The sequence below is a fragment of the Macaca thibetana genome, chromosome 16 (genome assembly GCF_024542745.1).
Source record: "Macaca thibetana thibetana isolate TM-01 chromosome 16, ASM2454274v1, whole genome shotgun sequence".
Lineage (NCBI taxonomy): Eukaryota > Metazoa > Chordata > Mammalia > Primates > Cercopithecidae > Macaca > Macaca thibetana.
The window spans coordinates 36439958-36464661 of NC_065593.1; the positions used below are offsets into that span (position 1 = coordinate 36439958).

At 46.1% G+C, this 24704-nt stretch overlaps 1 protein-coding gene and 2 non-coding genes across 3 annotated transcripts in view; all 3 read left to right on the forward strand.

Annotated features, from left to right (window-relative positions):
• TEX14 (testis expressed 14, intercellular bridge forming factor) overlaps positions 1–24704 on the forward strand; it is a 144234-nt gene that overhangs the window by 32221 nt on the left and 87309 nt on the right. The window contains exon 2 of the mRNA XM_050764814.1: positions 8435–8571. Coding sequence (XP_050620771.1) covers positions 8436–8571 — 136 coding nt within the window. The 5' untranslated portion in view covers position 8435. The remainder of the gene's footprint in view (positions 1–8434; positions 8572–24704) is intronic.
• Positions 1004–1174, forward strand: LOC126940047 (U1 spliceosomal RNA). Its single transcript, XR_007720572.1, has one exon. It is a non-coding gene; the product is annotated as a U1 spliceosomal RNA (small nuclear RNA).
• LOC126940096 (small nucleolar RNA U3) lies at positions 22177–22390 on the forward strand. Its single transcript, XR_007720611.1, has one exon. It is a non-coding gene; the product is annotated as a small nucleolar RNA U3 (small nucleolar RNA).

Genomic DNA, 24704 nt, shown 5'->3' on the forward strand with positions numbered 1-24704 from the left:
CAGACGTGAGCCACCGTGCCTGGCCTAAAGTGTTAAATTATTAAGCATGTATTTGTACTGTAGATGATGTGAGCCATCAATCTAGTTTTGGCATCATCATCCTCATCGTGGTGTGTTCCAATTTCTTAAGTGGAATGAAAAGAACACTGAGGGCCAGGCGCGGTGGCTTATGTCTGTAATCCCAGCACTTTGGGAGGCCGAGGTTGGCGGGTCACCTGAGGTCAGGAGTTCGACCCCAGCCTGGCCAACGTGGTGAAACCCCATCTCTACTAAAACTACAACAATTAGCTGGGCGTGGTGGCAGGCACCTGTAATCCCAGCTACTCGGGAGGCTGAGGCAGGAGAATTGCTTGAACCTGAGAGGCGGAGGTTGCAGTGAGCCGAGATCACGCCATTGCACTCCAGCCTGGGCAACAAGAGCGAAACTCCGTCAAGAAAAAAAGAAAGAGAAAGAGAGAGGGAGAGAGGGATAAAAGGGAGGGAGGGAGGGAGAAAGGGAGGGAAGGAGGGAGGGAAAGAAAGAGAAAAGGAAGGGAGGGAGGGAGGGAAAAAAAAAACACTGAGAAATAGGTCTGGATAATTAATGGCTGTATGAATTCTCTGAAAAAGTAACAAAGGTTCCTTCTATTATATGAGCCTGTGCAGAAAAAAGGAAAAAAAAATTTCTTATCACACAATGCGATTTCTTTTGAATCTTTGGGAGCGGTAGCTAAGAGTGAACCGATCTGGAAGGGAATTCAGTCAAAGCGTAAAGAAGCAGATGGTGACGTCACTATTAGAGGCGGGCATATGTAGATAGAGGCGCAGTGATTGCCGGTTCTAGTGCGTTCTTCGCGCGGAAGAATTTTTCTAGCGAATATCAAAGAAGGTGTAGTCTGAGTTGTGTCATACGAAGAAGCGGTGGTTTCGAAATGATGCCTAAAAACAATTCACAATACAATTTGCCATGACTAAGTAGTGTGTTGAGGACGGTGGTGAGGTAGCTAGTAGTAACTAACAACTCGTACTTATCTGGCAGCGGGATAACATGATCATTAAGGTGGTTTTTGTTTTTTAAGAGGAGGCTTTTTCGTTGCACTTTGGATGTGTGTATTGATCCTTGTGATTTCCGCAAATGTGGGAAACTTGACTGCGTAATTTGTGGTAGGGGGGACTGCTTTCGCGCTTTCTTCTGATTGCACGATGTGTTTGGAAAGATGGCATGTGTGCCGTTGTTGTCATAGTGTCGTGGGTTTGGAATTGTTGCGAGCTTAGGTTTTATCCGGCTATGTCTTTTTTCTGTTTCAAGTTTAATTAGGCGCTTTTTTATGCACTTTCTATGAAAGGTGGAAAAATAAGTCAGATTCTCGGGTGGTGGTGTGCACCGGTGCTAGCTCCTCAGGAGACTGCGGTCATTTGATCCCAGAGGGAGACTTTAATGAGCCAATATCGTGCCACTGCACTCCTGTCTGAGGGACAGAGACCCAATCTCAATGAAGAAAGAAAGAAAAAAAATTCCTGGGCCTTCAGGTGGGAAGTTAAGTACCTCATCCCTTGTAGTTCAGTTTTTCTGTGCAGATAAATTTACCAGTTTCCTGTGCAGATAAATTTACCTTAGCCTTTTCTTCTGGTGGGATGAATTGCTGAGGGTGGCTCAAGCCTGCAGTCCCAGCACTTTGGGAGGCCGAGTCGGGTGGCTCACTTGAAGTCAGGAATTCCAGACCAGCCTGGCCAACATGATGAAACCCTGTCTCTACTGAAAATACAAAAAATTAGCCAGGCATGGTGGTGCACATCTGTAATCCCAGCTACTCGGGAGGCTGAAGCAGGAGAATCACTTGAACCCAGGAGGCAGAGGTTGCAGTGAGCCAAGATCACACTACTGCACTCCAGCCCAGGTGACAGAGTGAGTCTCGGTCTCCAAAAAAAAAAAAAAAAAAAAACCGCCGGTGCACAGCTGGTACACACTAGGAGGTACAGGCTGAGGCATGAGAATAGTGTTACCACCCAAGGGGTTCACCTTGCCTGCTGCCTAGACAGAGCCAATTCATCAAGACAGGGGAATTGCAATAGAGAAAGAGTAATTCACACAGAGCCAGCTGTGAGGGAGACCGGAGTTTTATTATTACTCAAATCAGCATTCGAGGAACACAGTTTTTAAGGATAACTTGGTGGGTGAAGGGAAACCAGTGAGCCAGGAGTGCTAATTGGTCAGGGAAGAAATCATAGGGAGTCAAAGCTGTCTTCTTGTGCTGAGTCAGTTCCTGGGTGGGGACCACAAGATCAGATGAGCCAGTTTATTGATCTGGGTGGTGCCAGCTGAAGTGCAAGGTCTGCAAAATATATCAAGCATTGATTTTAGGAGCAGTTTAGGAAGGGTCAGAATCTTGTAGCATCCAGCTGCATGACTCCTAAACCATAATTTCTAATCTTGTGGCTAATGTTAGTCCTACAAAGGCAATCTAGTCCCCAGACAAGAAGGAGGTCTGCTTTGGGAAAAGGCTGTTACTGTCTTTGTTTAAACTATAAACTGTAAACCAAGTTTCTCCCAAAGTTAGTTCAGTCTACACCCAGGAATGAACAAGGACAGCTTGGAAGTTAGAAGCAAGATGGAGTCAGTTAAGTTAGATCTCTTTCACTATCTCAGTCATAATTTTGCAAAGGCTATTTCAATTGCTTGAACCCGGGAGGCAGAGGCTGCTGTGAGCCGAGATCGCAGAACTGCACTCTAACTTGGGTGACAGAGCAAGACTCTGTCTCAAAAAAAAAAAAAAAAAGGCATTTCTCGTATTGCTCAGATGAAATTATACACACGACAAAAACACAAACACCAGTTACTCCCCTCAGTATCTGAGTTTTAATGTGGCAAAACAGACAAGAGGTTCCCTCTGAGTGAGGCCTGCTGAGCTTCTGCTAGTGATTCCTTCAGGATTCCACCCCCGACACACAGACAAGAACAAGCACAAGCCTTCACAAATCAGAATTCTAAAATCAGATTTGGGCCCAGCGTGGTGGCTCATGACTGTAATTCTAGCCCTTTGGGAGGCTGAGGTAGGAGATCACTTGAGCCCAGGAGTTCAAGATCAGCCTGGGCAACATAGTGAGACCTCATCTCTATTTTTAAAAAATAATAATAAAAAAATAAAAATAAAACCAGACTTGGCCAGCATGGTGGCTCACACCTATAATCCCAGAACTTTGGGAGCCTGAGGCAGGAGGATTGTTTGAGGCCAGGAGTTGAAGACCAGCTTGGGCAACATAGCAAGATCCCACATCTAAAAAAATTAAATAAAACCCGATTTCTTTTCCTTTTTTTTTTTTTTTGAGATGGAGTTTTGCTCAGTTGCCCAGGCTGTAGTGCAATGGCATGATCTCAGCTCACTGCAACCTCCACCTCCCAGGTTCAAGTGATTCTTGTGCCTCCGCCTCTTGAGTAGCTGGGACTACAGGTGCTCGCCACCACGCCTGGCCAATTTTTTTTGAAACGGAGTCTTGCTCTGTCACCCAGGCTGGAGTGCAATGGCATGATCTCGGCTCACTGCAACCTCCGCCTCCCAGGTTCACGCAATTCTCCTGCCTCAGCCTCCTGAGTAGCTGGGACTACAGGTGCCCGCCACCACACCCAGCTAATTTTTGTAGTTTTAGTAGAGATGGGGTTTCACCATGTTGGGCAGGCTGGTCTAGAACTCCTGACCTTGTGATCCACCAGCCTCACCCTCCTAAAGTGTTGGGATTACAGGCGTGAGCCATGCACCTAGACTTTTGTTTTTTGTTTTGTTGAGACAGAGTCTTGCTCTGTTGCCCAGGCTGTAGTGCAGTGGCATGATTTTGGCTCACTGCAACCTCCACCTCCCAGGTTCAAACGATTCTCCTGCCTTAGCCTCCTGAGTAGCTGGGATTACAGGTGCCCGCCACCACACCCAGCTAATTTTTGTAGTTTTAGTAGAGGTGGGGTTTCACCATGTTGGGCAGGCTGTTCTAGAACTCCTGACCTTGTGATCCACCAGCGTCACCCTCCCAAAGTGTTGGGATTACAGGCATGAGCCATGCGCCCAGACGTTTGTTTTTTGTTTTGTTTTGTTGAGACAGAGTCTTGCTCTGTTGCCCAGGCTGGAGTGCAGTGGCATGATCTCGGCTCACTGCAACCTCCACCTCCCAGGTTCAAACGATTGTCCTGTCTCAGCCTCCTAAGTAGCTGGGACTACAGGCGCCCGCCACGACACCCAGCTAATTGTTGTATTTTTAGTAGAGGTGGGGGTTTCACCATATCAGTCAAGCTGGTCTTGAACTCCTGACCTCAGGTGATTCACCCGCCTTGACCTCCCAAAGTGTTAGGATTACAGGCGTGGGCCACTGTGCCTGACTGCCCGGCCAATTTTTGTATTTTTTGTAGAGACAGCATTTTGCCGTGTTGTCCAGGCTAGTCTCAAACTCGTGACCTCAGGTGATCCACCCTCCTCAGCCCCTCAAAGTGCTAGGATTACAGGTGTGAGCCATTACGCCCAACCAAAACCAGGTTTCTGAACTGAGACTTGAAGGGTCCAGGAGTACTTCCCCAAAACAGTGCCCTTTATTCTTCCAGTGTGGAAAAATGCCTTTAACAGGTCCCTTTCTATAGGTTAGGGAGAGTTAATAGGACCCTCGAAGAGTTTACATGGCCTCTGAGGAGGCCAACAGATCAGGAGAAGGGAAAGGGAGGATGGATTATGCTTGGGAATAATCATCAGAGACTTCTTCCAGAATCAGAAACCATTTCTCTGCTGCAAGCCAGTTTACGCGCCTAAAGTCAGCAATGTCCCTGCCTACAAGGGAGGTGCCAGACATGGCCCCTGGCTTAAAGGAGGGCTCGTCTCAGGGTGCTGAAATGTCAGGGTGTCCCAGAACAGAATGAGGTCCAGCTGCTTGTTCTCACAGTCCAATAATGAGATCCAGACTGGGAAAGAAGGGAGTTTATTGGCCAGGCGCGGTGGCTCACTTCTGTAATCCCAGCACTTTGGGAGGCCGAGGCAGGCAGACCACCTGAGGTCAGGAGTTTGAGACCAGCTTGGCTAACATTGTGAAACCCTGTCTCTACTAAAAATACAAAAATTAGTCAGCCAGATGTGGAGGCTTATGCCTGTAATCCCAGCACTTTGGGAGGCTGAGTCGGGTGCATCATGAGGTCAAGAGATCGAGACCATCCTGGCCAACATGGTGAGAACCCATCTTTACTAAAAATGCAAAAATTAGCTGGGCGTTGTGGTGCGTGCATGTAGGCCTAGCTACTCGGGAGGGTGAGGCAGGAGAATCGCTCGAACCCGGGAAGCAGAGGTTGCAGTGAGCTGAGAATGCGCCCCTGCACTCTAGCCTGGCGACAGAGCGAGACTCTGTCTCAAAAAAAAAAAAAAGAAAAGAAAAAATTAGCTGGACGTGGTGGCGGGTGCCTGTAATCCCAGTTACCCAAGAAGCTGAGGCAGGAGAATGACTGGAACCCAGGAGGCAGAGGCTGCAATGAGCCAAGATCACACCACTGTACTTCAGCCTGGGCGACAGAGCAAGACTGTCTCAAAAAAAAGACTAAAAGAAGGGAGTTTATTTCTGCAACTGGTTACAGGGAGGTCAGAGTAACTCACCAGACCAACTAAAAAAGTTAAAAGTTTTGGCCCAGCGCAGTGGTTCATGCCTGTAATCTCAACACTTTGGGAGGCCTAGGTGGGCAGATCACCTGAGGTCAGAAGTTCGAGACCACCCTGGCCGACATGATGAAACTCCGACTCTATTAAAACTACAAAAATTAGCTGGTAATGATGGTGGGCACCTGTAATCCCAACTACTCGGGAGCCTGAGGCAGGAGAATCGTTTGAAGTCGGGAGGCGGAGATTGCAGTGAGCTGAGATCATGCCACTATACTGCAGCCTGGGCAACAAAGTAAGACTGTCTCAAAAAAAAAAAAAAAAAAAAAAAAGTTACAATTTTTTTTTTTTTTCCCCAAAGCTTATATACATTCAAGGTCCATGCCGATATGCGGGAGTGCACCTACAAGGTGGGATGTTTCATTCAATCTATATCGAATCTTTTTTTTTTTTTTTTTTTGAGATGGAGTCTCGCTCTGTCTCCCAGGCTGGAGTGCAGTGGCACGATCATGGCTCACTGCAAGCTCCGCCTCCCGGGTTCAGGCCATTCTCCTGCCTCAATCTCCTAAGTAGCTGAGACTACAGGTGCCTGCCACCATGCCTGGCTAATTATTTTTTATATATATTTTTAGTAGAGACGGAGTTTCACCGTGTCAGCAAGGATGGTCTCGATCTCCTGATCTCGTGATCCGCCCGCCTCGGCCTCCCAAAGTGCTGGGATTACAGGCGTGAGCCACCACACCAGGCCTATATCTAATCTTTAACTAGGATCTAGGGTCTGAAAAGCTTTCTCTAGAGTCTTGGAAAGTTTCTTAATCTTAAGTGGTTCCCTGGTACAAGGTGTATGTGTAAAAATGCTATTATTATTTGATCAGACTTTAGGACCTGAGAAAGGCCAGATGGTGTCTTAATGGGTTTGTTTTTGCATTCCAGCCCTTGTACTCAGGCACCAGTTTCTCCAGTTCTTTAATGTTTAACATATGCATTCATCAAAATTATAGTAAAGGGTTGGTGGAACCAGATTGTTCTGGCTGCTGATGAAAACCTGGACTGCCACAAAGGGGTCACTGAGCCATGGTTAAATGCCCACAAAGGGCATCTTTTCATAGGATCACTGTTAAATTGTAATCCCACGTGGCAAATCAGTGTAGTGAGACACTGGGTTGCAGCAGAGAAAAAGGTTTAATCATAGGACCGCAGAACAAGGAGATGGAAAGAAACCTCAAATGTCTCCCAAACTCATCGTTTTATAAGGAACCCACTCCTGCCATAAAGACCTACTTCCTTTATAATGACAATAGCACTAATCCATTCATGAGGGTGGTGCCCGCATGACCTAAACACATCTTAAAGGTTCTACCTCCCAACACCTCCATATTGGGGATCAAGTTTTCAACATACGGATTTTGGGGGACACATTCAAACCATACCAGTAGGTACACCACAGACACTTGATTGTAAGAATGATGGTCAGATGTGGCTGCCACGTATGGAAAGTTAAAATTTCTCTGCATGGGTCTTATGCACAGTAACAGCTAACAACTACAGTGAACTTGTTTGGTGCCAGGTACTATGCTAAGCACTGCACACAAATTAGCTCCTTTGAAACTCTCAGGCTGGGCGCAGTGGCTCACGTCTGTAATCCCAACACTTTGGGAGGCTAAGGCAGGCGGATCACAAGGTCAAGAGATCAAGACCATCCTGTCCAACATGGTCAAACCTCATCTCTACTAAAAATACAAAAAATTAGCCGGGCATGGTGGCGCGCACCTGTAGTCCCAGCTACTCAGGAGGCTGAGGCAGGAGCATCGCTTGAACCCAGGAGGCAGAGGTTACAGTGAGCCAAGATTGCGCCACTGCACTCCAGCCTGACAACAGAGTGAGACTCCCTCACATACACAAAAAAAGAAACTGAAACTCTCAGCAACCCTCTGGTTATTATTATTCCCATGTTACAGATGAAGAAATTGAGGCCTATCAATAATTCCTCCAAGATCACACAGGGAGGTGACAGAGCCAAGACAGTTTCAGAGTCTGAACTATGAACCTAAACCACTATGTTATACTATCTAGCTTTACATAATGACTGCATTTGTGTTCTAACCTTTCAAAGTCAATACTCTCCAAGTTATCTTAATGACACAATAAACACATGTATTTAGAATTTTACTTCCTAGAAGTCCTCACTTTTTCAGTCCTGGGAATTAGTGACAAATATTGTATTCGTCTGTTCTTGTGCTGCTAATAAAGACATACCCAAGACTGAGTAATTTATAAAGAAAAGAGGTTTAATTGACTCATAGTTCTGCAGGGCTGGGGAGGCCTTAGGAAACTTACAATCATGGCAGATGGGAAGCAAACATGTCCTTCTTCACGTGATGGCAGGAAGGAGAAGTACTGAGTAAAAGAGGGAAAAAACCCTTTTAAAACCATCAGATCTCATGAGAACTCACTCACTGGTCACAAGAACAGCATGAGGGTAACCACCCCCATGATTAAATTACCTCCCACTGGGTCCCTCCCATGACTTGTGGGGATTATGGGAACTACAATTCAAGGTGAGATTTGGGTGGGGACATAGAGCCAAACCATATAAAGTATATTCAAATATATATATTTTTACTTGTCTCTTCTCATCATTCCTATATTCAACAGTATATTGAAGTTCTTTAATTTCAGCGATAACACTGAGGAAAAACATTAATTCAGAGTTTCAGTAATTGTTCCCTAATCTTCATTATTAATGAGGGTGGCTGTACAGGTTTCTAAATGTGAAAGAATTAAGTCGTTTCCTTGCATTTCTGGTTCAGTTAAAATAAGCATACTGCTCTCTTTTGGAACAGGATGTCTCGGGCTGTTCCTCTTCCACTCCCCTGTCCTGTTCAACTTGGTACCTTAAGAAATGACTCCCTGGAAGCTCAGCTTCATGAGTATGTCAAACAAGGGAACTATCTGAAAGTGAAGAAAATTCTTAAGAAAGGTAAGCACCATATTGAGATGGCAGATGCACCTTGGTACACATTTCTGAATAGCATTCAGAGAAAAAGGAATGTCATAAAGCTATGAATGAGTCCTTGGGGAAATCCAGAAATTAAATATAGAAATTAGATGTTCTCTAGCAGTGCAGTCAAGAGAGGTGTTAAATTCTTATTTTGAGGATGTTTTGCTTTGTTTTGTTTTGTGCTGGGGAAGCAACCACAAGCGCATCCAACTGCTACTGCTAGGCTCCTAAGGTTTCTCTGAAGTCACCCACCTTTGATTCTGCCTGATTCCTTTCCTTCAAATCTGCTCCATCCATTGAGTTCTCTGACACCTGTGGTTGACTGAGGAGACCAGTGTTCACAGCTGTCCCCTTCCTTGCTCCTTACTTCCACTTGGTGCCCTTTTTCCAGGGTTTTCTTGCTGAAGAATACAGGCAGACGTGGCTCAATGGCTGAAGCAGTCTTCAAAAGAACCAACAAACATGCCATGTGAATTTGGTCTGAGGAAACAAACCAAAGAACCAATGAACAAAAACCCATACACAAACAGAACCTTTTCTGGTGTTTGGCTCCTGATCTAGGGACCCAGACCTGCTTTTTTTTTTTTTTGAGATAGAGTCTCACTCTGTTGCCAAATGCAGTGCAGTAGCATGATCACAGCTCATTGCATCCTTGACCTCCATGGGCTCAGGTGAATCTCCTGCCTCAGCTTTCCAAATAGCTGGGACTATAGGCGTAAGCCACCACGTCCGGCTAATTTTTGTGTTTTTTGTTTGTTTGTTTCTTTGTTTCTTTGTTTGTTTTTTGTAGCAATGCTTTTGCCTTGTTGCCCAGGCTGGTCTAGAACTTCTGGGCTCAAGTGATCTGCCCATCTCAGCCTCTCAAGGTGCTAGGATTACAGGCATCAACCCAGACCTGCTATTTTCAATGTGAGCAGAGGTCCTGCTGGATCCCCCCTCTCTTTTCTTAGTATTGAAGGGGAGGCTTCTGAAACTTCTGTTTGCTGATTTGTGGAATAGTCAGGGTGACCTGGTTTTTCTCCACTTGCTTCAACAGCATTCCTAAAGATGTCCAGAAGGGTAACCCCAATTTTCCAACTATCCCACTGAATAGTTCCCTCATGAAGTTCTCATGGCTGGCACAGCGAATCCCATCTATCTGTAAACCCAGCACTTTGGGAGGCTGAGGCAGGAGAATTGCTTGAGGCCAGGAGTTCAAGACCAGTCTGAGACCAGCCTGGGCAACACTGTGAGACCCTGTCTCTACAAAAAATAAAAAAAAAATTAATCACTAGTTGATACTACAAGCATGCTAGTGCATGCCTGTAGTCCACCACACCAGGAGGCTGAGGCGAGACCCCATCTCAACAACAAAAAAATAAGTTCTCAAACCTTTTCATGTACTACCCCTAGGGTCCATAAGTGAAGTAGCTCACACTGAGCTCAATCATTTATGTGAAAGGTCCTGGGCTTTTTTTTTTTTTCCCCTCAAAATTTTGCATTTTACTCCATAACTATCCACATATGTTTTAAAATAAAACGTTGTAAAACTCTGCTTCTCGGGCCAGGTGTGATGACTCACACCTGTAATCCCAGCACTATGGGAGGCCAAGAGGGGTGGATCACCTGAGGTCAGGATTTGAGACCTGCCTGGCCAACATGGTGAAACCCCGTCTCTACTAAAAATAATTAGCTGGGCATGGTGGCGGGCGCCTGTAATCCCAGCTACTTGGGAGGCTGAGGCAGAAGAATCGCTTGAACTCGGGAGGCAGAGGTTGCAGTGAGCCTAGATCGCACCATTGCACTCCAGCCTGGGCAACAAGAGTGAGATTCTGTCTCAGAAAAAATAAAAAATAAAAAATAAATAAAACTCTGGGCTAGGCACAATGGCTCAAGCCTGTAATCCTAGCACTTTGGGAGGCCGAGGTGGGTGGATCACCTGAGGTCAGGAGTTTGAGACCAGCCCAGCCAACACAGTGAAACCCCGTCTCTACTAAAAATACAAAAATTAGGCCGGGTGCGCTGGCTCACGCCTGTAATCCCACCACTTTGGGAGGCCGAGGCGGGCGGATCACAAGGTCAGGAGATTGAGACCATCCTGGCTAACACGGTGAAACCCCGTCTCTACTAAAAATACAAAAAATCAGCCAGGCGTAGTGGCAGGCGCCTGTAGTTCCAGCTACTCAGGAGGCTGAGGCAGGAGAATGGCGTGAACCTGGGAGGCGGAGCTTGCAGTGAGCCGAGAACACGCCACTGTACTCCAGCCTCGGTGACAAAGCGAGACTCCGTCTCAAAAAAAAAAAAACCAAAACTTAACTTAGCTGGGCATGGTGGCGGGCACCTGTAGTCCCAGCTATTCAGGAGTCCGAGGCAGGAGAATCACTTGAACCTGGGAGGTGGAGGTTGCAGTGAGCTGAGATCAAGACAGAGTGAGATTACTCTGTCTAAAAAATAAATAAAACTCTGCTTCTCACAGTGAATGGTATGGATAGACAGTCACTAGAAGTCATAGCATACCTATATTGAACATCAATTTTTTTAGTGAATATCAGAGTATTATGACATTTATTATCTCCTAGACATCTCCTGAATATTCTGCATCTTCAAATGCTTGATATTCAGTTAGAGTAAGGGATGGGGTTAACAAGTGTACCTGGATATAGAACAGGACTTCATCTGCGTCTGGGAATTCAATCTGAAGCCTCAGATTGAAGAATAAGGGGCAGTAAGTTCTCCCAAAGTCTGATAGAGGGCTTCTTAGGAGATGATCTAAATGATCACTAGATTCTTTAAAAGGTATTCACAGGGCCAGGTGTGATGACTCACTCCTGTAATCCCAGCACTTTGGGAGGCTGAGGTGGGTGGGTCACCTGCGGTCAGGAGTTTGAGACTAGCCTGGCCAACATGGTGAAACCCAGTCTCTACTAAAAATACAAAAATTAGCTGGGTGTGGTGGTGGGTGCCTGTAATTTCAGCTAACTGGGAGGCTGAGGCAGGAGAATTGCTTGAACCTGGGAGGCAGAGGTTGCAGTGAACCAAGATTGCGCCATTACACTCCAGCCTGGGCAACAGCAGCAAAACTCCACCTCAAAGGAAAAAAAAAAAAAGAAGCCAGGCGTGGTGGCTCACGGCTGTAATCCCGGCACTTCGGGAGGCTGAGGTGGGCAGATCACTTGAGGTCAGGAGTTCGAGACCAGCTGGCCAACATGTTAAAACCCTGTCTCTACTAAAAATACAAAAATTAGCTGGGCGTGGTGGCACATGCCTGTAGTCCCAGCTACTTGGGAGGCTGAGGAAGGAGAATTGCTTGAACCCGGGAGGCGGAGGTTGCAGTGAACCAAGATCATACCACTCCACTCCAACCTGGAGACAGAGCAAGACTCTGTCTCAAAAAAAGAAAAAAAAGAAAAGAAAAAGAAAAAAGGATAGTCACAGGATTAGAAAGCTGTGGCTTTCCCCATCCTTGCCAGTCTCAAGACAAGAGGCCCTTCAGACAAACCTCGGAGAGAATTGTAGTGCTTGCAGGCAGGAGAGATGAGACCTGAGTCCCAGCCTGCTATACAGTTGAAGTATGTCAGCCTACCCAAGCTGCCACCAAAGTGACATGCCAAGAAGCTGCAGTGTTCCCTGGAGTTGAGGAGGCAGGAAGACTGCTATCTGTCTCTTACTTGGAGCAGTCCTTGATGGGTGGGTGAGCATAGAAGGCTAGCAGTAATTAGTCACACTTGCACCAGCTGGTGGAACAAGTAGACTCCACAGTGGGTAGCTGAGCCATCTAAGGGGATTCTACCTGTGAAGGAAGAAAGAATCCCAACAGAGAGGCTGCAGGTAGGGCTCTAGAAGGAGGGAGTTGGGTGGTGGGCAAGAAGTCAGCAGAAGAGAGCACTGGCCTGTGTGGGGTTCTGCACAGTGTGGTGGAGGCACTTGAAGGACCCACTGGCACCTTCCACAACAGGACAGGCTTTAGGATAAAGCCAGAAGCTACACAGGGCATCAGCTGAGTATGAAGGCCATTGCCTCATTTTGTTTCATTGGTTCTCCCCCTTGCCTCAGCTCTGGAGTTGCCACAAACAGCGTTGAGATCAGAGGAAGAGTGGAGAAGCAAGGAGAAGGACAGTTAACAGAGCATTGCTGCATCCTGCAGTGTAGAGGAGGGAAGAAATTGGAATTGGCCTGGGCACGGTGGCTCACGCCTGTAATCCCAGCACTTTGGGAGGCCTAGGCAGGTGGATCATTTGAGCTCAGGAGTTTGAGAACAGCCTGGCCAACATGGTGAAACTCTGTCTCTACTAAAAATACAAAACTTAGCTGGACTTGGTGGCACATGCCCGTAGTCCCAGCTACTTGGGAGGCTGAGGCAGGAGAATTGCTTGAACTTGGGAGATGGAGGTTGCAGTGAGCCAAGGTTGCACCACTGCACTCCAGCCTGGGCGACAGCAAGACTCTGTCTCAAAAAAAAAAAAAGAAAAGAAATTGGAATTGGATGAGAGATTAAGATTTTGATTTTAGTGGAACAACAATTTTTGTGTTTTTTTTTGCCTGACCTCATGCACACGCTTCATTGGCTCTTCCTTCCCCTCCTTGATAGGCATCTCAGGCAGAATCCATTTTTTTTTCTTTTTTTTGAGACGGAGTCTCGCTCAATCGCCCAGGCTGGAGTGCAGAGGCGCAATCTCGGCTCACTGCAAGCTCCACCTCCTGGGTTCACGCCATTCTCCTGCCTCAGCCTCCCGAGTAGCTGGGACTACAGATGCCCGCCACTAAGCCCGGCTAATTTTTTTGTATTTTTAGTCGAGACGGGGTTTCACCATGTTAGCCAGGATGGTCTTGATCTCCTGAGCTCGTGATCCGCCCGTCTCGGCCTCCCAAAGTGCACCTGGCTGCAGAATCTATTTTTTCTGTCACTTTAATTGTGCCGTTCCAGGCTGGGCGCAGTGGCTCACGTCTGTAATCCCAGCACTTTGGGAGGCTGGGATTTGGGAGGCTGACGTGGGCGGATCACCTGAGGTCAGGAGTTCCAGACCATCCTGGCCAACATGGTGAAACCCCGTCTCTACTTAAAACATAAAATAGGCGTGGTGGCGCAAACCTGTAATCCTAGCTACTCGGGAGGCTGAGGCAGGAGAATCGCTTGAACTCGGGAGGCGGAGGTTGCAGTGAGCCGAGATGGTGCTATTGCACTCCAGCCTGGGCAACAAGAGCGAAGCTCTGTCTCAAAAAAAAAAAAAAAGAGTGTGCTTGAGGCTAAGTTGTCTCCTGATTGTATCCTACTCAGTTTAGCTCATTCAGAAAACCGATTGTTAGAGATTATGACTGTGCCCTTTGGGACCATAATCTAACAGAAGAAACAGACATAAATTGGGAGCTGAAGTGTACTGACAAGGGCAGGAAGTGAAGTGAGCACACAAGATTCATCTGAGCCTCCTTTTCTATGGGATAATCAAGAGAAACTTCTCAGAAGAAGTGTTGTTTAGGCCAGGACCTCAAGGAAGAAGAGTTGACCAAGCCGGGTGCCTTGGCACACACCTGTGGTCCTAGCTACTTGGCTGACTGAGGTGGGAGGATCACCTGACCCGGGGAGTCCAACCTGGGCAACAGAGTGAGATTCCATCTCTGAAAAAAAGGAAAAGAAAACGTAAAGGAGTTGATCAGGCAGGAGTTGAGCTCAGGATGGAGAGGAGCTAGAAAATAAAAGGGTCTGGTTGACATGAGTTGAGGGGAAAACCAGTGGGGTGGAGAGAGAGATGTGAGATGAAACTGGCGAGGGAGGCCTGGGCTGGACCAGTCAGAGCCTTGTGGGCTATTGGAAGGATTTTGGTTCGATTTAAGAACTCCCATTTTATATTGTTTTGTGTTTTACCCTCTATTTTTGTTTCGTCTCTTTCCTGCCTTCTTTTGTGTTAATGAAATGTTTTAAAATTCCATTTTAACTTATGATAGCGATTGGCTTTTAAGCTATACCTCTTTACATTTTTTTTTTTTTTAGTGATTGCTCTAGTTATTTCAGTACAGTTGACACTACTTATCTGTGGGTTCCACATTTGTGGATTCAACCAACCAAGCATCAAAAATATTAGGAAAAAGGAAACAATTAAAAAATAACAGTACAATAAAAAATACAAACAAAAATGAAGACTAACAACTATTAACATAGCATTTACATTGTACTAGATATTATAAGTAATCTAGAGATGATTTAAAATATACAGGAAGATTAGATAGGTAGGTAGGTAGGTAGATAGATAAGATAGATTATATGCAAATACTATGTTATTTTATATAAGGGACTTGAGGATCTGTGGATTTTACTGGTATGGGAGGGTCCTGAAACCAGTTTCCCATAGGTACCGAGGGATGACTGTCTATATCTTTAACTTTTAACAGTTTACTTACAGTTAATGTACCACTTCACATAAAAGATACAAACTTAAAGGTTCATTTCTCCCTTTCTCTTATCCTTTATATTATAGAAGCCATAATATATCTATGAGTTATGAATCCTACAATATAATTTTATAATTTTGTTTTAAAGACTAACATAGGCTGGGCACGGTGGCTCACGCCTGTAATCCCAGCACTTTGGGAGGCCAAGGTGGGTAGATCACTTGAGGTCAGGAGTTGGAGGCCATCTTGGCCAACATGGTGAAATCTCGTCTCTACTAAAAATATTTTTAAAAATAGCTGGATATAGTGACGCGGGCCTGTAGTCTCAGCTACTCTGGAGGCTGAGGCAAGAGAATCGCTAGAACCTGGGAGGTGGAGGTTGCAGTGAGCTGAGATCACACCACTGCATTCCAGCCTGGGTGACAGAGTGAGACTCCGTCTCAAAAAAAAAAAAAAAAAAGTTAAAAAAAAAAGAATACAACTCAAGAACAGCCAAGGCTGGGCGAGTGGCTCACACCTGTAATCCCAGCACTTTGGGAGGCCGAGGTGGGTGGATCATCTGAGGTCAGGAGTTCAAGACCAGCCTGGCCAACATGGTGAAACCCCGTCTCTACTAAAAATTCAAACATTAGCCAGGCGTGGTGGCGGGTGCCTATAATCCCATAATCCCATAATCCCAGCTACTTGGGAGACTGAGGCAGGAGAATCGCTTGAATCCGGGTGGCGGAGGTGGCAGTGAGCCAAGATCTTGCCACTCTAGCCTGGGCAAAAGAGCACAATTCCGTCAGAAAAAAAAAAAAAAAAAAAAGTCCGGGTGCAGTGGCTCATGCCTGTAATCCCAGCACTTTGGAAGGCCAAGGTGGGTGGATCACCTGAGGTCAGGAGTTCAAGACCAGCTTGACAGCTTGACTAACATGGTGAAACCCCGTCTCTACAAAAATACAAGAACTAGCTGGACTGGGTGGCATGCGCCTGTAATCCCAGCTACTTGGGAGGCCGAAGTGGAAGAAGTGCTTGAACCCAGAAGGCTGAGTTTGCAGTAAGCCGAGATCGTGCCATTGCACTCTAGCCTGGGTTACAGAGCGAGACTCCATCTCAAAAAAACAAAAACAAAAACAGCCAAAAGTAAGAGATACCCAGGGTTTTGTGTAGGTATAAGGGGAGGGGCTTCCATTCCCTCTGGTGGCATTCCACCCTCCCAGTTCTTCAGTGTGTTCACCATCCCAGAAGCTCTCCAAACCCTATTTGTGGATTTTTATGGAGGTCTCATTATGTAGGCACGATTGATTAAATCATTGGTCATTGGTGATTAAATTCAATTTCCCACCCTGCTCCTCTCCCTAGAGGTTAATGGTAGGGTATGGTATTAAAGGTCCTAAACCTCTATCATAGCTTGGTCTTTTTGGTGACCTACCTCCATCGTGTAACAGAGGTATGAATAGATTTGCATGTCCAAATGGCTGCTCTGGCTATAGGAGGCTATGAGGTAGGTGGGGGGAGAGATAAAGCACTAAGATGACTTAGGCTCCTTTTTTTTTTCTTTTTTTGAGACAGAGTCTTCCTCTGTCGCCCAGGCTGGTAGAGTGCAGTGGTACGATCTCGGCTCACTGCAACCTCCACCTCCTGGGTTCAAGCGATTCTCCTGCCTCAGCCTCCCTGTTAGCTGGGATTATAGCATGCATCACCACACCTGGCTAAATTTTGTGTTTTTTTAGTAGAGATGGGGTTTCACCATGTTGGCCAGGCTGGTCTCAAACTCCTGACCTCAGGTGATCCGCCTGCCTGAGCCTCCCAAAGTGCTAGGATTACAGTTGTAAGCCACTGTACCCGGCCCTAGGTTACTTTTTTTTCATTTTTGAGACAGGGTCTTACTATGTTGCCCCAGACTGGCCTTGAACTCCTGGGCTTAAGTGATCCTCTCACACAGATGGGAGGACAGACTCATGTGCCACTGCAGCTTTAGGCTAGGTTTTTGTTTTGAGCAACATGGTTGAGAGTGATATTATTCCCTAAAAGAGAAATATGTTTGGGAGGAAGCTGATCTAAGTCAACTTGGGTAGGCTGAATTTGAGATATCTGTGATTCACCTAAATGCAATGTCAAGTAGAAGCTGGATATTTGAGCCAGAAGCTCAGAGGAGTGATATGGACTGCACAGACATATTTTGAAACCAAGGATAGGCAAGAGGAGAAGGCCAGGAACCCTGCTGACATGTTCCTCACTATATTTCAGACAGGCCAGCTTTATTGGGGGAGGAGTAGAATAAGAAGGAAGGGAAAACCAGGTGGTTCCCAATAGGTCAGTAGCAGGACTTGAGGGAAGGAACAATACATTCACGAATTCATCATTCATTCAGTTAGTCAGCATTTACTGGACATCTGCTGTGCCACGCAATGTGCCGGAGATACAGAGATAAATAAGACATGTTCCTGCTTTTAAAGAGCTCACAGTTTAGTAAGGGGAAGTAAATGTATTTGGAATTCCAGAGTGAGCTATGTAGAAACCTATACAAGGATGACTAAGGACACAAAACACAGAGTGGGCTGTGTTATTTGCAGAGGTCAAGGAAGACTTCCAGAAGAGGTGACATGAGCTAAGTCAGAATTTACTGGAGTGATGGTCACACCCACGTGAAGTTGGAGAAACTGCTCAGAGGAGGCCAAGGGATGGCATGGTTGGTGAGAGGTTTCCAGAAAGATTGGAGGAATAGAGAATGGAGAATGGAAGACAGATATAGAAGGGCCCAGACCAGAGATAGGACCCTGGATGAAAGTGACTGGAAAGTACTTTATAAATTCAAAATATACTAGGTGGGAGGCTGAGGCAGGAGAATTGCTTGAACATGGGAGGCACAAATTGCATTGAGCCCAGATGGTGCCATTAACATTCCAGCCTGGGCAACAAGAGCAAAACTCCATTAAAAAAAAAGTATATATATATAAATATATATAAATAAATGTATATTTATATATAAATATAAACAATATATTTATAAATAAATATATTTATATTTCTATAATATATAAATATATTTAATATATAATATACAAATATATTAAATATATTTATGTTATATTTATATATTTATATATAAATACATATATTTATAAATATTTAAAATATTTATATATTTATTTATAGTTATATATTTATATATATATATGGAACTGCTCTGAAACCAAAAGATACGTCCCAGACCTGGCCAGATTGCCCCAACATTGTCCCTTTTTCTGAAAAAAATTAAGTACAGAGCATTTGGCTGTCTGTAAAGAGAACTGTCTGTGAGGAGATTCTATTAGGAGAGGCGGTTGAATAAGATGACTGCTAAGCATCTTTACAACCTGATGGTCATATTTGTGATGCTGCTATAATGCAATTAAAAGTGTGGTTGAGGCCGGGCGTGGTGGCTCAAGCCTGTAATCCCAGTACTTTGGGAGGCCGAGACGGGCAGATCACGAGGTCAGGAGATCGAGACCATCCTGGCTAACACGGTGAAACCCCGTCTCTACTAAAAATACAAAAAACTAGCCGGGCGAGGTGGCAGGCGCCTGTAGTCCCAGCTACTTGGGAGGCTGAGGCAGGAGAATGGCGTAAACCCAGGAGGCGGAGCTTGCAGTGAGCTGAGATCCGGCCACTGCACTCCAGCCCGGGCGACACAGCGAGACTCCATCTCAAAAAAAAAATAAATAAATAAAAGTGTGGTTGATTAGAATACTGTGCCATGTGAATGTTCATGTGACCCTGTGCTTCCTGGCATGAAATTTACAGCAGGAAGTTAAGTGACTAAAACAGTTGCACATCATCTATCTGAGATGTGTTAACTGAGGTGAAATTGAGGCTAACTTTTCCTAGAAGTAAATGGGTAGGCTTCCTCAGGGATTTAGAAGCCAGGAAGATGAGTCATTCAGACCTAACTTTGAAAGATTATATATTTAATGCTTCATCAGAGAACTGAATTGATTGGAGACTAGACTTCTGAAGAAGACCCCTTCAGCTTACCAGAAAGAACAGGGACTTGATTTAGTGCCAGACAGGCTTAGGTTCCAACAGTGGTCCCTTCAGGAGTGTGACAGATGCTATACCCAGCATCTGTGAAAGGAGAAATAATCACCTATTCTCCTTCAGTTGTTTAAAGGATTAAATGAGATAAAGGATTAAAACATCTATCACCACTGGGTGTGGTGACTCACGCCTGTAATCCCAGTACTTTGGGAGGCCAAGGTGGGCGGATCACGAGGTCAGGAGATCAAGACCATCCTGGCTAACACGGTGAAACCCCGTCTCTACTAAAAATACAAAAAAATTAGCCGGGCGTTGTGGCAGGAGCGTGTAGTCCCAGCTACTCGGGAGGCTGAGGCAGGAGAATGGCGTGAACCCAGGAGGCAGAACTTGCAGTGAGCCGAGATCGTGCCACTGCACTCCAGCCTGGGCTACAGAGCGAGACTCCGTCTCAAAAAAAAACAACAACAACAACAACAAAAAACATCTCTCACTTGGCTGGGCGCAGTGGCTCACGCCTGTAATCCCAGCACTTTGGGAGGCCGAGGCAGGCGGATCGATCACAAGGTCAGGAGTTACAGACCAGCCTGGCCAACATGGAGAAACCCTAAAAATACAAAAATTAGCTGGGTGTGGTGGTGCATACCTATAATCCCAGCTATTCGGGAGGCCAAGGCAGGAGAATCACTTGAACCTGGGAATGGGAGGTTGCAACGAGCAGAGATCAAGCTGCTGCACTCCAGCCTGGAGAGAATGAGACTCCATCTCAAAAATAAAAATAATAATAATAATAAATAAAAGAGAAAGAAAGAAAAGAATGGCTACCCCATAGGCACAGCTGCCTGGTTGGCTACTTTTTTACTTTTTTTTTTTTTTTTTTTTTTTTTGAGATGGAGTTTCGCTCTTGTTGCCCAGGCTGGAGTACAGTGGTCAATCTCGGCTCACCGCAACCTCCGACTCCCAGGTTCAAGCGATTCTCCTGCCTCAGTCACCCAAGTAACTGGGATTACAGGCATGTGCCACTATGCCTGGCTAATTTTGTATTTTTAGTGGAGACGGTGTTTCTCCATATTGTTCAGGCTGGTCTCGAACTTCCCACCTCAGGTGATCTTCCCGCCTCGGCCTCCCAAAGTGCTGGAATTATAGGCGTAAGCTACCACTCCCAGCCACCTGATTGGCTACTTTTTAATCGTTCAAGTCTTGGCTTAAATAACCTTTGAGTGGTTAGGGAAACCCTCTCCTTCCCTAACCTTTCAAATCTAAAGTAACCACCGATAGGCAGGGTATGGTGGCTCACGCCTGTAATCCCAGCACTTTGGGAGGCTGAGGCTGGTGGATCAGTTGAGCTGAGAAGGTCAAGACAAGCCTGGGCGACACGGTGAAACCTTGTCTCTACAAAAAATACAAAAATTGTCGGGACTTGGTGGCTCACACCTGTAGCCCCAGCTACTCAAGAGGCTGAGGTGGGAGGATGGCTTGAGCCCAGGAGGCAGAGTTTGCAGTGAGCTGAGATTGAACCACTGTACTGCAGCCTGGGTGTCAGAGCAAGACCTTCTCAATAAATAAATAAATAAATAGCCACCAAGTCTCTCTGTTTCAACAATGTTATAATTATCTACATGCCTCATTATTTATCATTCACTTGTGCATTTGTTTCTCTTTCTCACACACAGAAACACAGACATACACACTAGCAGGTAAGCTCTGTGTGTGAGTAGGAGCCTTTACTTATTTTATTCCGTCGCTATATGCCCCATTCCTGGAAATAGCGCTTAGCACATAGAAAAACTGGATAGTGACTAAGATAATAAGCTCCGGCACCTGACCTACCAGCTCTGTTTCAAAGCTGTGTGACCTTAGGCAAGTTACCTAATCTTTCTGTGTGTCAGTTTATCCATCTATAAGGCTGGGATGATTACTGATAGTATTTATCTCATATGACACCGGGAACATGGCACGACCTCAATAAATAGTAGCTAATACCATTTTTTTTTTGTTTTTTTGAGATAGAGTCTCGCTGTGTCACCCAGGCCGGAATGCAGTGGCTAAATCTGGGCTCACTGCAACCTGCATCTCCTGGGTTCAAGTGTTTCTCGTGCTTCAGCCTCCCTAGTAGCTGGGAGTACAGGCAAGTGCCATCATACCTGGCTACTTTTTGTATTTTTAGTAGAGACAGGGTTTCACCATGTTGGCCAGGCTGGTCTCAAACTCCTGACCTCAGGTGATCCACCCGCCTTGGCCTGCCAAAATGCTGGGATTACGGGAGTGAGCCACCATGACCGGTCAGTAGCTATTACCATTATATATACCAGCATTCGAGTGTTTGTTCGGGGAAGAAATAACGTCAAATTCACCAAACATCTTTATCTTAAAAATTTAAGAAGTGTGAACTGGTAGTGCAAATATGTGGCATAAGAACCAGAGCTCTTTTTCTTAAACGCTGGGTCTCAGTCACCCTGTTCCCTTTCCTGCCACAGTCATGGTGACCTCCCTAGCCTTTGAAAGTCAAACCCTTAGGATAGTTGTGAGCAACTGCTCACAATTACCAGATCCAGCCTGATTCTAGCAGAGGCAAAGGCTGCCCTTTCCTTAGATTGTCTGGGACCAGGCACCTTTACCGTGGAACCTAGCTGCAGGTTGTGACTGGCCCTCATTCAGTATTATGTTATTTATTTATTTAATTAATTCATTTTTTTGAGACGGAGTCTCGCTCTGTCGCCCAGGCTGGAGTGCAGTAGCGCAATCTCAGCTCACTGAGATTGAGGCAAGCTCCGCCTCCCGGGTTCACACCATTCTCCTGCCTCAGCCTCCCGAGTAGCTGGGACTACAGACGCCCGCCACCGTGCCTGCTAATTTTTTTTGTATTTTTAGTAGAGACGGGGTTTCACCGTGTTAGCCAGGATGGTCTCGATCTTCTGACCTTGTGATCCGCCCGCCTCGGCCTCCCAAAGTGCTGGGATTACAGGCGTGAGCCACTGCGCCCTGCAATATTATGTTATTTAAACGTAGCCGTTTAGATGTTTATGATTAAGCCATTTTTTAAAATTATATTTCCACTTGAAACAGTAAATGCGTTAAGTGATAGTATTCGAAAAGACTGTATGGCAGAGCTGGGTTTTTTTTCCCCCTAGTGGAACCGAAATGGGGAAATCTATAATAACTAGCCATCAGGTAAAAGTGTGCGGCCGCAATAGACCCAGCAGAGGCGGCCGATAGATGGTTAAGACTATACTTTTAGGAATCATTTCTATAGCTTGCCACTAGAGAAGCTTTTCTGGACATGTGGAGCACTGGCAACTGTGAGGAGACGCAGTGTTCTCTCCTGAGCCTGAAACCTGCAGTTGGTGTTGCTTTGCTGCAGCTACTGTTTGCCATTGATGGATGATTCTTCTTTTCCTCTGAGAGAGCAAGCGGGAGAGGACGCAGTCTGAGTGGTTTCTCTTGTTCTTCCGCTTAATGGAAGAGGAAGCTGCTTCACGCAGTTGTCATTTCTAGTATTTCTGTGCTTATGTTAATTATTGCTTTACAGGTCTTCTTTTCTTTTCTTTCTTTTCTTGAGATGGAGTCTTTCTTTGTCGTCCAGACTGGAATGCATTGGCCCCATCTTGCCTCACTGCACTCTCCACTTCCCAGGTTCAAGTGATTTTCCTGCCTCAGCTTCCCGAGTAGCTGGGATTACAGGCGCCACCACAACGCTCCGTTAGTTTCTGTACTTTTAGTAGAGAGGGCGTTTCACCAAGTTGGTCAGGGTGGTCACGAATTCGTGACCTCAAGTGTTCCACCTGCTTCAGCCTCTGAAAGTGCTGGGATGACAGGCATGAGCCACCACGCACGGCCAATTTTGTGTTTAATGAAGTGATTTGGTTGTCAAATAGCAGCCTGCGTTTTGGTGTTGGGGATAAGATTTATGTAGTTTTGCTCTCCACCTAATGTCAATACGTATCTGACCTATTTTTCAAGCATTTGCCATGTTCTGCTTTTTGAGCAATGGGAGTTGGAGCCTACATTCTGAGTTACTTAGGAAAGCAGTTGGAAGTGGTTTTAAATGTGCTTTTAATATTTTCTTGCCAGGTACGGTGACTCATGCCTGTAATCCCATCACTTTAGGAGGTGGAGGTGGGAGGATCGCTTGAGGCCAGGAGTTTGAGACCAGCCTGGGCAATATAGCCAGACCCTATGTCTACAAAAAAATTGTAAAAGTAGGCCAGAGTGGCGGCAACTGCCTGTAGTCCCAGCTACTCAAGAGGCTTCAATGGGAGGATGGCTTGAGCTTCTGGAAGTTCAAGGCTTCAGTGAGCCCTGATGGCACCACTGTTCTGCAGCCTGGGCAACAGAATGAGACCCTGCCTGAAAACAAAAGTTTTCTTTTTTTTTTTTTTGAGACGGAATCTTGCTCTGTGCCCCAGGCTGGAGTGCAGTGGCGCGATCTCGGCTCACTGCAAGCTCTGCCCACCGGGTTCACGCCATTCTCCTGCCCCAGCCTCCCGAGTAGCTGGGACTACAGGCGCCCGCCACCACGCCCGGCTAGTTTTTTGTATTTTTTAGTAGAGACGGGGTTTCACGGTGTTAGCCAGGATGGTCTCGATCTCCTGACCTTGTGATCCGCCCACCTCGGCCTCCCAAAGTGCTGGGATTACAGGCTTGAGCCACCGCGCCCGGCCTAAACAAAAGTTTTCTTAATCACTTAAATATTTTTTTCCCCTTCAGTACCATACTTATTTCTCTTGTTTCTTTAGTAAAATGGAGTTTAAAATTAACCTGTTGGTGTTCTGGTTTTCATTTTCTCTCTTTCTTTCTCTCTCTCTCTCTCTCTCCCCCTCTCTCTCTCTTTCCTTCCTTCCTTCCTTCTTTTTTTTTTTTTTTTTCGAGATGGAGTCTCAGTCTGTCACCCAGGCTGGAGTGCAGTGGCATGATCTCAGCTCACCGCAACCTCCACCTCCTGGGTTAAAACGATTCTCGACCGGGCGTGGTGGCTCATACCTGTAATCCCAGCACTTTGGGAGGCCGAGGCGGGCGGATCACCTGAGTTCAGGAGTTCGAGACCAGCCTGGACAACATGGTGAAACCCTGTCTGTACCAAAAATACGAAAATTAGCTGGGCATGGTGGCACACGCCTGTAATTCCAGCTAATCAGGAGGCTGAGGCAGGAGAATTGCTTGAACCCGGGAGGCAGAGGTTGCAGTGAGCAAAGATAGTGCCAAAGCACTCCAGCTTGGGTGACAGCGTGACTCCGTCACAAAAAAAAAAAAAAAAAAAGTGATTCTCCTGCCTCAGCCTTCCAAGTAGCTGGGACTACAGGCGCGCGCCACAAGCCCGGCTAATTTTTGGTACTTTTAGCAGAGATGGGATTTTGCCATTTTGTCCAGGCTGGTCTCGAACTCCTGATGTCAGGTGATCCACCAACCTTGGCCTCCCAAAGTGCTGGGATTACAGGCATGCGCCACCGCACCTGCCCTCTTTTTCTTTTTTCTCACTTTCTCACTTTCTTTCTTTCTTTCATGTATGTATGTATATATTTTGACACAGGGTCTCTCTCTGTAGCCCAGGCTGTAGTGCAGTGGCACGATCTCAGCTCACTGCAACCTCTGCCTCCCGGGTTCAAGGGATTTTCCTGCCTCAGCCTCCCAAGTAGCTGGGATTATAAGCGCCCACCACCATGCCTGGGTAATTTTTATATTTTTAGTAGAGTTGGGGTTTTGCCATGTTGGCCAGGCTGGTCTCGAACTCCTAGGCCCAAGTGATCCGCCCA